This window comes from Lacerta agilis, chromosome 12, assembly GCF_009819535.1.
Source record: "Lacerta agilis isolate rLacAgi1 chromosome 12, rLacAgi1.pri, whole genome shotgun sequence".
Classification (NCBI taxonomy): Eukaryota; Metazoa; Chordata; class Lepidosauria; order Squamata; family Lacertidae; genus Lacerta; species Lacerta agilis.
The window spans coordinates 23509106-23521680 of record NC_046323.1 but is presented as its reverse complement, the minus strand read 5'-3'; the positions used below and the strand labels follow the sequence as shown (position 1 = coordinate 23521680).

General features: G+C 38.5%; 1 protein-coding gene across 1 annotated transcript in view; it reads right to left on the bottom strand.

The window, feature by feature from the left end:
• The window catches only part of RAPGEF5 (Rap guanine nucleotide exchange factor 5), a 59070-nt gene that overhangs the window by 12014 nt on the left and 34481 nt on the right, over positions 1-12575 (bottom strand). The window contains exons 5-10 of the mRNA XM_033164926.1: positions 9500-9530; positions 8634-8712; positions 7035-7184; positions 5742-5839; positions 2909-3031; positions 2142-2320 (exon numbers count right to left, since the gene is read on the bottom strand). Of these exons, the coding sequence (XP_033020817.1) occupies positions 2142-2320; positions 2909-3031; positions 5742-5839; positions 7035-7184; positions 8634-8712; positions 9500-9530 (660 nt within the window). The remainder of the gene's footprint in view (positions 1-2141; positions 2321-2908; positions 3032-5741; positions 5840-7034; positions 7185-8633; positions 8713-9499; positions 9531-12575) is intronic.

Below are 12575 nucleotides of genomic sequence, written 5' to 3'. Positions count from 1 at the left end.
TCATTTTTATTAAAGATTTCTTAGTTTACAAAAATATGTGCATTGTTTTTTCTACAGTTCAGTTTCATTTGTTGTGAGACATTAGTGTTGCATGCAGTATAAGGTTGGGAAGAAAACAGGGGTGGAAGGTGGGGCAGGGTGGGAATGTTTCTATTCTTCTACAGTAGTACCTCTGGTTACGTACTTAATTCGTTCCGGAGGTCCGTTCTTAACCTGAAATGCTTGTTCTCCTTCCTAGAGAGCACGGGTTGCGGTGGGGGCCAGAAAATCCACCGTTCCAGTGTGGGTTGGTTCTGAGTTAGTCGCTGTTTTGATTGGGGCATTATTTGTTGTTGGGGAGAAATTAACGTTGCAATTTTGGTAGATGGACAGTTACTGGATTTAAATCCTTGGCACGCCCTGTATTATTTCTCTTTGCTGCTTGCAACGGATCGCCCGCCCTCCCCTCCCTCGTTTTAGGCCTCTGCGTTGACCTTGCTATGCCTGTCATGGGGTCATCTGCCATTGGTGCAGGGGCCTGGTAGGAATTTTTCCAGTTGGCTGATTGGCTCGTGCCCTCTGGTTTTCGCCTACTGCGTAGCAATTAGTCACAACTTGTAAGGTTGGCGGTTAGGCATTGGTTTCGTGTTCGTTGCTGGAGGGGTAATGATTGGCTGTGTCTGCCCCTCCAATTGCTGCTGCTGCTGCGTGGGAATTCCGTTAAAGGAATCCAGGGGCTTGCAATGCTTTTGTCCGTATCCCCCGGTCGGGGGCCAGGGCCACGCAAGAGCCCCTGGGAGCATTTGGGGAGAGTCGTAGTGTCTGACCCCCCCAGCTCCTATTCTCTCCCCAATTTGCTTTCCCTTACTGACTGTCGTCAGTTCTGTCCCCAGTGGGTCAGATAGTCTAAACCAATGCCTACGCAACCACTCACATATCTTGTATTTTAATAAAGTTGTGGCCAAAAATTATTCCAAAAACCAAACCAAAATTAATGTTTCCGGTGTGAGTTATTTACTGGAGGGTGGTTGGGGACCTCAACACGCAACTGCTCTTAACCTGAAGCACCACTTTAGCTAATGGGACCTCCCACAGCTGCTGCGCCACCAGAGCAAGAGCACGATTTCTGTTCTTAACCTGAAGCGTTATTTCTGGGTTAGCAGAGTATGTAACCTGAAGTGTATCTAACCTGAAGCGTATGTAACCTGAGGTACCACTGTACTTAGTGTATGTGTGGGGTTTTGCGTCAGAGCCACTTGTATAGGTTCTCTTTCTATTCACTTGTTATCTTTCCTTGGTGGTGAGAGAGGTTGAGGGGTGGCCTAGGGTGTGGTTGGTTGGCTGGCTGTAGTGATATTTGTTTATGTGTGTGAGACTGTGAAGGAGTGGATTTTTGGGTCAAGTTAGCTATATCGATTCACATGCTAGTTACAGGTAGGTAGCCGTGTTGGTGTGCCGTAGTCAAAACAAAATAAAAAATACAAAAAATTCCTTCCAGTAGCATCTTAGAGACCAACTCATATGCTGTCAGCGGATTCTTGTTGGGCTATGTTTGTGATGAAGGGGAACCATACTGGAGTGAAAGTGTCTTCCTCCATTTGTCCCCGTATCAGTTTCAGTCTATTGGTTAGCTTTTCTAGTAAGGCCATTTCCCATACAATTTGTTACTACTGGTCCATGTTTACTCCTAACAATTATTTCCAGCGTCTGGTTATGATGCTTCTGGCTACTGAGGTGGGTTATGAGCTCTTTATAATGTAAGTGGGCATTATTATTGGAAGATGTTCAGTAGGGCCAGTTCTGGGGTGACTTCTAATACCCGCCAATTTATATTATTATTATTATTATTATTATTATTATTATTATTATTATTATTATTATTATTATCTTCCACTATAGTCTGAACAATCTGTACTATTGCTGTCCTAGCTGCATCTCAGCTATGAAAAGCTCACATTATTAAATTTGTGTGTGTGTGTGTGTGTGTGTGTGTTTTAAGACAAAATAGTCTGTCCTTGCCTTGTGTAGTATTTTAAATGCACATCACAAAGTACTAGTCAAATTCATGGCACAGCAACACACCTTTCTATCATTTCATTATCCTTAAGTACAGTTTTAAAAGACTGAATGTGAATTCAACATTCACATTGGTTGAAACTTACTGAGAAGCAATTTTAATGAACTTTTTCACTAGCTGTACACGTTTACAGAGCTGGTTGCAAAGGAGTATTTCTGTAGCAACCCAGAGTTGAACTTCATTGCATCTTTGAAGCAGAAGACTAAGATTCACAGTGTTCTCCCCATTGCCCTTTCTGCTGAAGGTGAAGTATATCAGCTCTTGCTGGAAGACAGTTAAAAGAGTAATTAGGCATTTAAAAAATGCAAATGAGAATTTAACCATTCTGAAAAGTGTAACTGTTGATACTTGGCCAGACAACTCCTTTTAATAATTTATGAACAAACCTCAAGCAGTTCAGAAAGAGTCCAGAATTTCAAGTAATCTTGTGAGATTTTCAGCAATTATCCTCCTGGACATAGTTATGAAAAATGCAAGAACGGTTTGTTTCCAACTTGGCATCCACTAATTGCTGCTATAGGTTTCAGTCTGAGAACTAATGACAGCCTGATGAACTCTGTTCTTTTTAGTTCCTCAAAGTCTCAAGTAATTTAGATTTTAAAAATTAATATGGGTGGCAGCAAAAATTAGCTCCATTAAGCAATGAGAGACACTTTGCATTTTACTTATGCACATTAATTTTGGTTCCAAGTTTAACACATTTGTATCCTGCCCTTGTATCGGTCACAGAAAGTTGCATACTATGAGATACCCAGAAGAAGGCATTACATGAGCAAACATTTGGTTGAAAACAGCCCAAACTGGAGAACTGAGCACTGATTACAGCAAGCATTTCCATCCATTGCACCTTACCTCATGAACCAAGTTGAAGAGACTCCAGTCAAAATTTGTTAATTCCAAAGCAAGGTCCCACGTGTTAATTCCCAGAATTCTCACTGACCTTTGCTGGGCTTCCTCATTTTCAGCAAAAGGGTTCTAAATCAATAACAGATGGAAATAGTTCCTGAACAAGCATACATAATTGAAACCTTGACCATAAAGCAATGTTTTTTTCAGTACCTTGTCTAAACTGTTTGTCTTGAAAGAATTATGGGCTCTAAGACTGAATTAGCTTTCAATACTAAGGAGATCAATGCATTCTTATTGCATTAGGCAACTCTACCACAATTACACAAACACAAACACACAAAACCCAACCAAAACATATCACAGAAAACCATAAGCCTAGTTCAGGCATAAAGTTTGTGCAGAAAACACAAACACAGGTAAGTGATGTCAGGCCACACATATTATGCCCTCTCTGTTTTCCCATGTTGAATAAGGAACATCTGAAGGGGACTTCTACTCATGCTCACCTGAATGCTCATGGGAACATCAGTGTGATCGGACACAGTGTTTCCAATCATACAGGGGTTATATATTTACCTGCTTTCACTGAAGTGAAAGCAGGTAAATATTCACCTTCAGATGTTTCCACTCTAGCCACAAAGGTTGGAAGCTGAGTGGGTAGAAAGAGTGCTTATGCAGGCAATGGGGACAGAACCGGTACACATGGCCCTATGCCCTGTGCCACCACTAATACTTACGACTAAAACATAATGCCTGAGGAAGGGGGGGAGATGGAGTACGCATTTAAAGACGAATTGATCAATTTTGCACTTTCTGAAATATGATAATTGAAACAACTATCCTCTGAAATTGCATATATATATATATATATATATATATATATATATATATATATATATATATAATTTGACTGATTGATTGTTAATAATTTGCAATTTTGAACTTCGTCAGCCAAACAATGTTTACAAAGATGCAAATATATATACTGGGAAAGTGTAAGTGTGTGTGTGTGTATGTATATGTATATATGTGTGTGTGTGTATTAGTGAAAATAACATGCAAAAATGCATTGTATTAGGAGAAATTGCTTGCAGAAATGTGTGTTTTAGTCAAAACTGTAGTTTGAAAGTGTTTATTAGGAGAAATTCACACTAATATGTTGTTTTACTGTGTTTTTATATATGCTGTGAGCCGCCCATAGTGGCTGGGGAAACCCAACCAGATGCACAAGGTATAAATAATGAAATTATTGTTATTATGGTTGTTGTTGTTATTATTGTGGCTGTTATTATTATTATTATGCTAATGAATTTTCATGAGGATTAAAATAAAAAAATCCCAAATTGCTGCAAAATGTGGAGAGCTGAATTTAAGAATGGAAAAATTAGAAACCGAGAGAACAAAAAGGGACAGATCCTGTATATATCGCAAGGTGAATGAATAATATTATGAAAAGAATGGGTATATTAAGGAAAAATAAATAACACAGTAGAATATGATAATATAAGACCAACAAGATTGCATATAGGTGAGGGAAGCAGGGAGGAAGGGGGGGAGGGCAAGGGGGGAGAGATAAGTAAAACAGGAAGAAATATCAAAGATCGAAGTAATACAGGGTGTTTTGTTTGCTTATTTGTTTATTTGTATATTTTTTGTTTGTATGTCTTAATGTGGTTTTCAATAAAGTAAATTATAATTTTTAAAAAACAGACAGATCCTGTCATTCCTAATAATGCCTGAACAGAGCTATACTGAAACCAACATCTCAAATGTGTTTGGCCTATGAACTGAATTTCTACACCAGCAAGGTTTGTGTTCCAAGTAAAATGTTTTATTATGTTCAACAGAAAACAAATGCATTATATTTTATAGTACGAGTGCCAAACATGGTTCCATTCAGAATCCATGATAAAAGACTTCATTAAAAAAAAATATACAATGAAAAATGATTGATTCTAGACACACTGGACATGAAGACATTTTTAAAATAGAAAATGAAACAGCTGTCCCTTAAAGGTGAGATTGGATGCTACTTGTGCACATTTAGATTGCTTCTGTTTTTCTAAAGCGAGTAAAACCAAAGCTGTTATCTATTAGTTCTTAAGTTGATATGACACCAAACTCCTAGCAGGTATACACAGCATATGGGTGATATTTTCTTCTAAGAGAAAGGCTTGTATACAACACCAAAGCAGTTAGTATGAATGTCCTCTCCCTCAATGAGAAATGCCAGTTTCCATTTGACTGAATTACCCGTCTTAAAATGCATGTAGTGCAGGTGTCACTTAAAACAAAATTCACAGTATAGATAAAACATATCTCTATAAAGCTTTGGTAAAAATAATTAATCTCATTTTCTATTATTATTATTATTATTATTATTATTATTATTATTATTATTATTATTATTATTATTATTATTATTATGTTTTCCTGGCTGTAAAGGTTGTGTAAAAATATTACTGTGATGCGAAGTCCACGGGATTTAACTGTGCAATTTAAACGCTTTTTACAGCCATACAAAGAAAACACATTAGATGAAGCCAGCACATTAGACAGAGCCTCATTTGGCTGTTTACTACCTTCTCAAGACTCTCAGCTGGTGTAGACTCAAGGCTCCACCACCAGCTCTTTTCTCTCTCTCTCCCTTCCAATGCTTTATTCTAGTCCAATGAAGAGTTCTGGGGAACTCAAAAGCTTGTACGTTATTTTGGGACATTTTGGTTGGCCTAATAAAGATACCTAGCATGGTTTTTAGTACAACCTTAAAACTCACAGCTACTTTGGGTATTGAGGGAAACCAGAAAAAATTGGAACCGTGTACACACAACCTTACCAGAGTATCTGTCAGATTCTTCCGAAATATGAACATACGAGACGACGATTCAAGGGATTTGGAGATTGCCAGGTCATTTGGTTGTAATTCATGCTTTTCTTTAGTATAGAAGAAAAACAGAAATATTGACATATTTTGCTGAACAAAATGCATTCTTACAGTCAGAATTCACTGTATCTATAGTAAGTACATATATATGCTTCTGAAACCACTAAGAGTAGTTTCTCTAGGAATTTATCTACCAGCCCAATCTTATTCACTTACTACTACTTCCCTACTGGCAGATGATAAATGAAACTCCCATTGCTCCTGTTGCTTTCCGTCTCCTGTCTTTACATCCCTGAACTGAATGGGCTCTTGACCTACTGCTGCGAGGCTTATGCAGCAAAAGTCTCTCATTAATATGGGCGGAAAACAGTAAATAGCAAACACGTTAAAACAGAGAAGTCTATATGTGTCGGGCACACAGATGTACATTAGAGGAGCACCTTTGAATCTACACTGTGTAATAAATCCACTCAGTCGCCTTTTGATAAACCCCATCACATTTTCAGTTTAACCATTTTCTATGCATTTTCCTCATATAATATTACGATGTAACAAAATTAAGCATATTTCCAGGGACTCTAAAATCCTACTGTAAAATACCAAAGCCTGGCTGGTCAAACAGATCAACAGCAGTAGTCTAATTTCCCCCCACCAAAGGGGCAGGTAATTGGGCCTTGGTTTTTTTTAAAAAAAGATTAAATATGAAAACTTATTTCTCACAATGATGTGTGGACTCTAGGCAGGGGTCTTTTAAAACTGAGGGGGGGAAACCCCATTACTTACATTGTCTCACAAAACATACATTTTTTCCAGAAGTCATATTTTTCAGTTTTCTCCCCCTTTCCTCCATGTACAAATACACTTCAACTAGTCCAAAGGGGAAATATCTCTTTCACAGTCACTTCCCTTTTTACAGCTACCTCTCAGGTTAGCTTAAATTATGAACTGGGAGATTTATCTCTTAATGGCAAACCTTATAACATGTTTCTGAACACGAGAACACTCCTTTGCAATCCAGACCCGATGTGGAAATACATTATCCAACAGTACCAAAGAATTAGCAGTTGCCATGGAAACTCCTCTCTGCTAAGTAGCTTCTTATTGTAACTATGGTCATCCAGCTGTGGACCCATAGGGGAACAGCCCTATCCTTGCACTAGAAAGTGCCAGCCCTCTCTTTATAGATAAGATACAGAAAATGAAGGAGAATAAAACTGGGTCTACTGATAGCTGAAAATAATTTACCCCCAGAGAATGAAAGAGCCACCAGAGCCAAGTCTTCCTGTGAATGCTGGAGCTTTTCTGCTACAATTTTCAAGATCTCTTGAGCTGAAGTGGATACTTTAGTTTTTACGCTGACATAAGAATGTTCTGTTATATACACACGACAAAAAACTGTGAAAAGAGGGGAAATAATTCAATCAACAGACAGAAGCAGATTTCACTGAAGGGTGCAACATCTCCAAATTGCTGGGATGCTTTGGTTAACATCTGGTTTGACAGTCATTCCTCGACAGCTGAAGCCACAGCTGCTGCCACATGGACCTACAGGCACATTTTCTCTTCAGAGAAAAATGCAAGGACAAAAAAACCCAACACTGCTTCCAGACCAAAACCAAGTCACAATTTGCATGTGGGACGCGGGTGGTGCTGTGGGTTAAACCACAGAGCCTAGGGCTTGCTGGTCAGAAGGTCGGCGGTTCGAATCCCTGCGATGGGGTGAGCTCCCGTTGCTCGGTCCCTGCTCCTGCCCACCTAGCAGTTCGAAAGCATGTCAAGGTGCAAGTAGATAAATAGGTATCGCTCTGGTGGTAAGGTAAACGGTGTTTCCGTGCGCTGCTCTGGTTCGCCAGAAGCGGCTTAGTCATGCTGGCCACATGACCCAGAAGCTGTACGCCGGCTCCCTCGGCCAGTAAAGCAAGATGAGTGCCGCAACCCCAGAGTCGGACATGACTGGACCTAATGGTCAGGGGTCCCTTTACCTTTAAAATACTATACTGGCAACAAAGGTGACCCCTGGATGGTTAAGTCCAGTCAAAGTTGACTATCACTTTTCAGGCTGAGGGAGCCGGTGTTTGACCACAGCTTTCCGGATCATGTAGCCAGCACCACTAAACTGCTTATGGTGCAACAGGACACTGTGACGAGTGCCAGAGTGCATGGAAATTCCATTTACCTTCCCACTGCAGCGGCACCAGATCCACCACTAGATGGAGAGCAGGTCTACCAATTGACAACCAATGAAGGAATACAACTTTTTCAGAGGTCAGGTTTAGCTACCCAGGCTGTGTAACCACTCAGTCAATTCCTGCCAATGCCCATGCTGATGAGGGTTGTCCTATCAGCTCTAGTCAACATAATTAATGGTCAGGAATGATGGGACATTTGGAGGGCCACAGGTTACCCAATCAATCATGTTAAAGACCAAACATATAATTTGGCAACTCAGGTTTCATCTTTACCTGAGTTAATATTAAACTCTTAAGGCATTTCACCTGAAAAGTTGAAATCTAGATACCTGAAATGATCTCAATATTCAATTTATTTTTCAAACTATTATATATTTTCACCTCCATCATGTGATTTTTATCCTTCTTATAGATGCTGGGAGAAAATTTAATGTAGCAGTTGACACTTTACATTTTTGTAGGAAGGGAGCCATATTTGACAAAAGACTAAACACTATTTTCACTGCATTGGGTGTTTCTCAACTCATAGCTCTATGGTGTTTTGAGTGGTTTTACCTTTGTCGTTGAAAATGGTTCTTTATTTCCAACATATATGCAGAAATATAGTATAATGACATCCTCTTTGTTTCCTTTGCTCCACATCCATTATGCTTACCTTCCTCTGTTTCATTCACAGTCCCTCTGTTCTGGAGCCAGTTCTCCTTGAGACTGAAATGATGTAAAATGGCTTTATGCTATGAGGGAGGGAGGTGGAAGAAAAGAGCAATGAACAAAATGCAGTTATTGAAACATTCAAAATAAATTTGACCGCAAATGGTTGGGCGGTTTTAAAAAAGAAAGAAAAAGGAACAGGAAATCCACCCACCCTGTTTTGGCTAAATAAACTGGGAGCTGTCGTTTTGGACAAGTGGAAGTAGTACAAATTTGAAAGAATACTGAGAATAACTGCAAGAAGGTTTTGTAATAAATTTCAGCACAATCTTATTTTCTGCTTTCTATGCTTCCACGGTCATATTTTGAAGAGTATTATACCCCTAAGCTTTAATATAGTGAATTCCTTGACCACAACATCACATTTCCACAGCAATACAGTCTGGCCTAATTTTTTGGGTAACATTTTCGTGTGTGTGTGTCTGTATGTCTGTCTCCCACACACACTACACAACACCCTCTATTCCAACAGAGCCCCCTGACATTTGCAATCAGTATCTCTTCCAGATTTGCTTGCTGAAATCTGCTCCATTTCAGACCTGTCTAACTTGAAGCAGGCAAGGACATGCTGACTGGCTTTTGCTGAATTCTGGCATCTCAGAACAGACTAGTTAAACACTAATAATGCCAGAGTGAATTTAGCTTAGCTTGCATGGCTAGAAGCAGAGGTGAACTGTCAAGAACAAATGCTTTTAGCAATGCTACCTGTACAGGACAGCATATTTAATGGCCCATTTGCCATTATTGATTGAAAGAACTAGACAGTTTAAAAAAGAATGGCACACACCAGTAACCAATTATATGCATTACCTTTCTGTGAGGTGAATATTCATCTACAGTGCTGAAACAAAAAGACAAGACATTAGTCTCTCTATTCAAAAACTAACTGTTGATATTATCCAGATCTTTGCCGTTAACAAGAGCAAAGAGAAGAGGGTATTAAAAGCTATGCCCAAGGAACAAGTGTAGTATTACCTGCAAATAAGTCCTACTGAATTCAACAGGACCTGTGCAGATATAAGCTTGCAGTTTATTGAGAAGTCATGATGCTCCAACTGACCTCAACTATATGTAATGCAGAAGTGCTTGTCATTAACTAGCACCTTGTTCCATATGACAAGAAATAATTTTACAAGATTTAAGTGCTTATTTTCCTATGGAAATTTTCTTACAAAACTGCAGATCTTAACATTGCACACCTAAAAGCCAAATGGATCAGCATTCTGTGCAAACCAGCAATGCAGGAATTAAAAGTTTATTTGAAATCTATACGTAGCGCATCTTCAGCTAGTAAGTTCACAAGTAAGTTCTTTGGCAATGCTTAACATCCAGTCTTTCGACAATTATATACATTTAATTATTGTGCATCATATAACATAGTGCATGTCTTAATGTAGGAGTCAAATGTAGTTAGCTTACACTCCTGTAAGAACCCCCCCCCCCACAGTTATTTGTGCTTAAATCTCCAACTTAGGTCCACAATTTTGTCAGCTGCTTTAGGATATGGTGTAACCGCAGTCAAAAAATTGAAAGGAATGCAGGATGTCTGAAAAAAGGAAGAAGGCTGCAATGTGCAAAAGTTTCAGAACCACTAGCACAGCTAACAGGAAAATACAGAAGTAACCAGGAATACACTGTCAACCATTGTTGGGCAATTACTTGCTTTAAACTGTGAAACAATTTCTTTTTTTTTATAAAGATTTTATTATTTTCCATATATGAACAAAAGAAAATACAAAAATACATGATAAACAACATACAATAAACAATAATAACAATAACAATAAACATAAAAACACAAATACCTCACTAAACATACACCTATCTCTATCTTCTTATTAATTCTTTCTTCTTTACACACTTTTAGACTTCCCTCGTTCCCCCTCCTGCATTCAAAACTAATATATTTAAATTGGGTAGCTTTGTATCTTTTTCCATTAATCTTAATCTTGTCTCTCACTAAACTTAAAATTAATTAAACAAATATAATTTCTCACTTTGACTCTTTATCTTTATATACTCTTACACATTCTTAACATTCACATCTAAACTTCTGCATTCTTTTATCTAACATAATCATGCTAAAGCCAATTCTGCTAGCTAATTCTGCTCAAATATTCAATTTTACACATTTAACTAAATATTCCTTGAATTTCTTCCAATCTTGCGACACCTTCTCCTCCCTCTGGTCTCGGATTCTCGCGGTCAGTTCGGCGAGTTCCATATAGTCCATTAGCTTCATCTGCCATTCTTCTACTGTTGGGATCTCTTCACCTTTCCAGTTTCTTGCCAATAAAATTCTAGCAGCTGTTGTGGCATACATAAAGAACACTCTGTCCTGACTGGGTATCTCTTCATTGGTCATGCTCAAGAGAAATGCCTCTGGTTTCTTACTAAAGGTAATCTTCATTACCTTCTTTAACTCGTTATAAATCTTATCCCAGAAAGCATTTACCCCTGGGCACGACCACCACATATGATAAAAGGTACCTTTCGTAGATTTACATTTCCAACACACATCAGACATTGTAGGGTTCATCTTAGCTATCTTAACTGGTGTTAGATACCATCTATAAAGCATTTTCATTATATTTTCTCTTAAACTATTACAAGCTGTAAATTGGATACCTTTCTTCCACAATTTCTCCCAGTCATCCATCATGATGTTATGGCCCACATCTTTTGCCCAATCTATCATTGTCGATTTAACCAATTCATCTTTCGTATGCCACTCTAGCAACAAATTATACATCTTGGAAAGGTTTTTAGAGTTCGGTTCTATCAGTTCTGTTTCCAGTTTTGATTTTTCCATTTGAAAACCAATTTTCTTGTCTGCTTTAAATATCTCATAAATCTGATGATATTGCAGCCAGTCGGCGACTTCGCTTTTTACTTGATCATAGCTTTTCAGCTTAATCGACTCGCCTTCTTGCTGCAATATATCTGCATATTTTAACCATCTTGCAGACATGTTAGGTCTCTTATATGCCTTGGCCTCCACAGGTGAGAGCCATCTAGGAGTTTTTCTCTCTAACAAGTCTTTATATCTCATCCAAACCTGATACAGGGCTTTCCTAATTATATGGTTCTTGAAGGTCTTGTGAACTTTTGCCTTTTCGTACCAAAGATAAGCATGCCATCCGAACATGTTATCAAAGCCTTCCAAGTCCAACACGTCAACATTTTCCAATTTAAACCAATCCTTTAACCAGCAAAAGGCCGCTGCTTCAAAATAAATCTTTAAATCTGGCAGGGCAAAGCCTCCTCTCTCTTTAGAGTCTGTTAAGATCTTGAATTTAATTCTAGGCTTTTTTCCCTGCCATATAAATTTCGATAGGTCCCTTTGCCATATTTTGAAACAATCCAATTTATCCACTATTGGAATGGCTTGAAATAAAAACAGCATCCTTGGCAGTACATTCATTTTAATGGCAGCTATTCTGCCCATCAATGAGAGTTTCAATCTTGTCCAAATCTCTAAATCTTTCTTTATCTCTGTCCACAATTTTTCATAATTGTCCTTGTACAGGTTCAGATTTTTTGCTGTAAGGTTAATACCTAGATATTTTACATTCTTAACAAAGTTGAGGCCAGTATGGTCTTGTAGTTTTTGTATCTGTTCTGAGTTCATGTTTTTTGTCAATATTTTGGTTTTCTGTTTATTAAGTTTGAAGCCAGCTACACGTCCAAACGATTCAATTAATTCCAAAGCTTTGGGGACACTGCTATCCGGTTCTTGTAGGGATAACATCAAATCATCCGCAAAGGCGCGTAGTTTGTATTCCTTCTCCCCCACCCTTATTCCTTTTATCTGTTTCTCCATTCTTATCATATTTAGGAGGACCTCCAGGACCGTAATAAATAATAAAGGGGAGATAGGGCACCC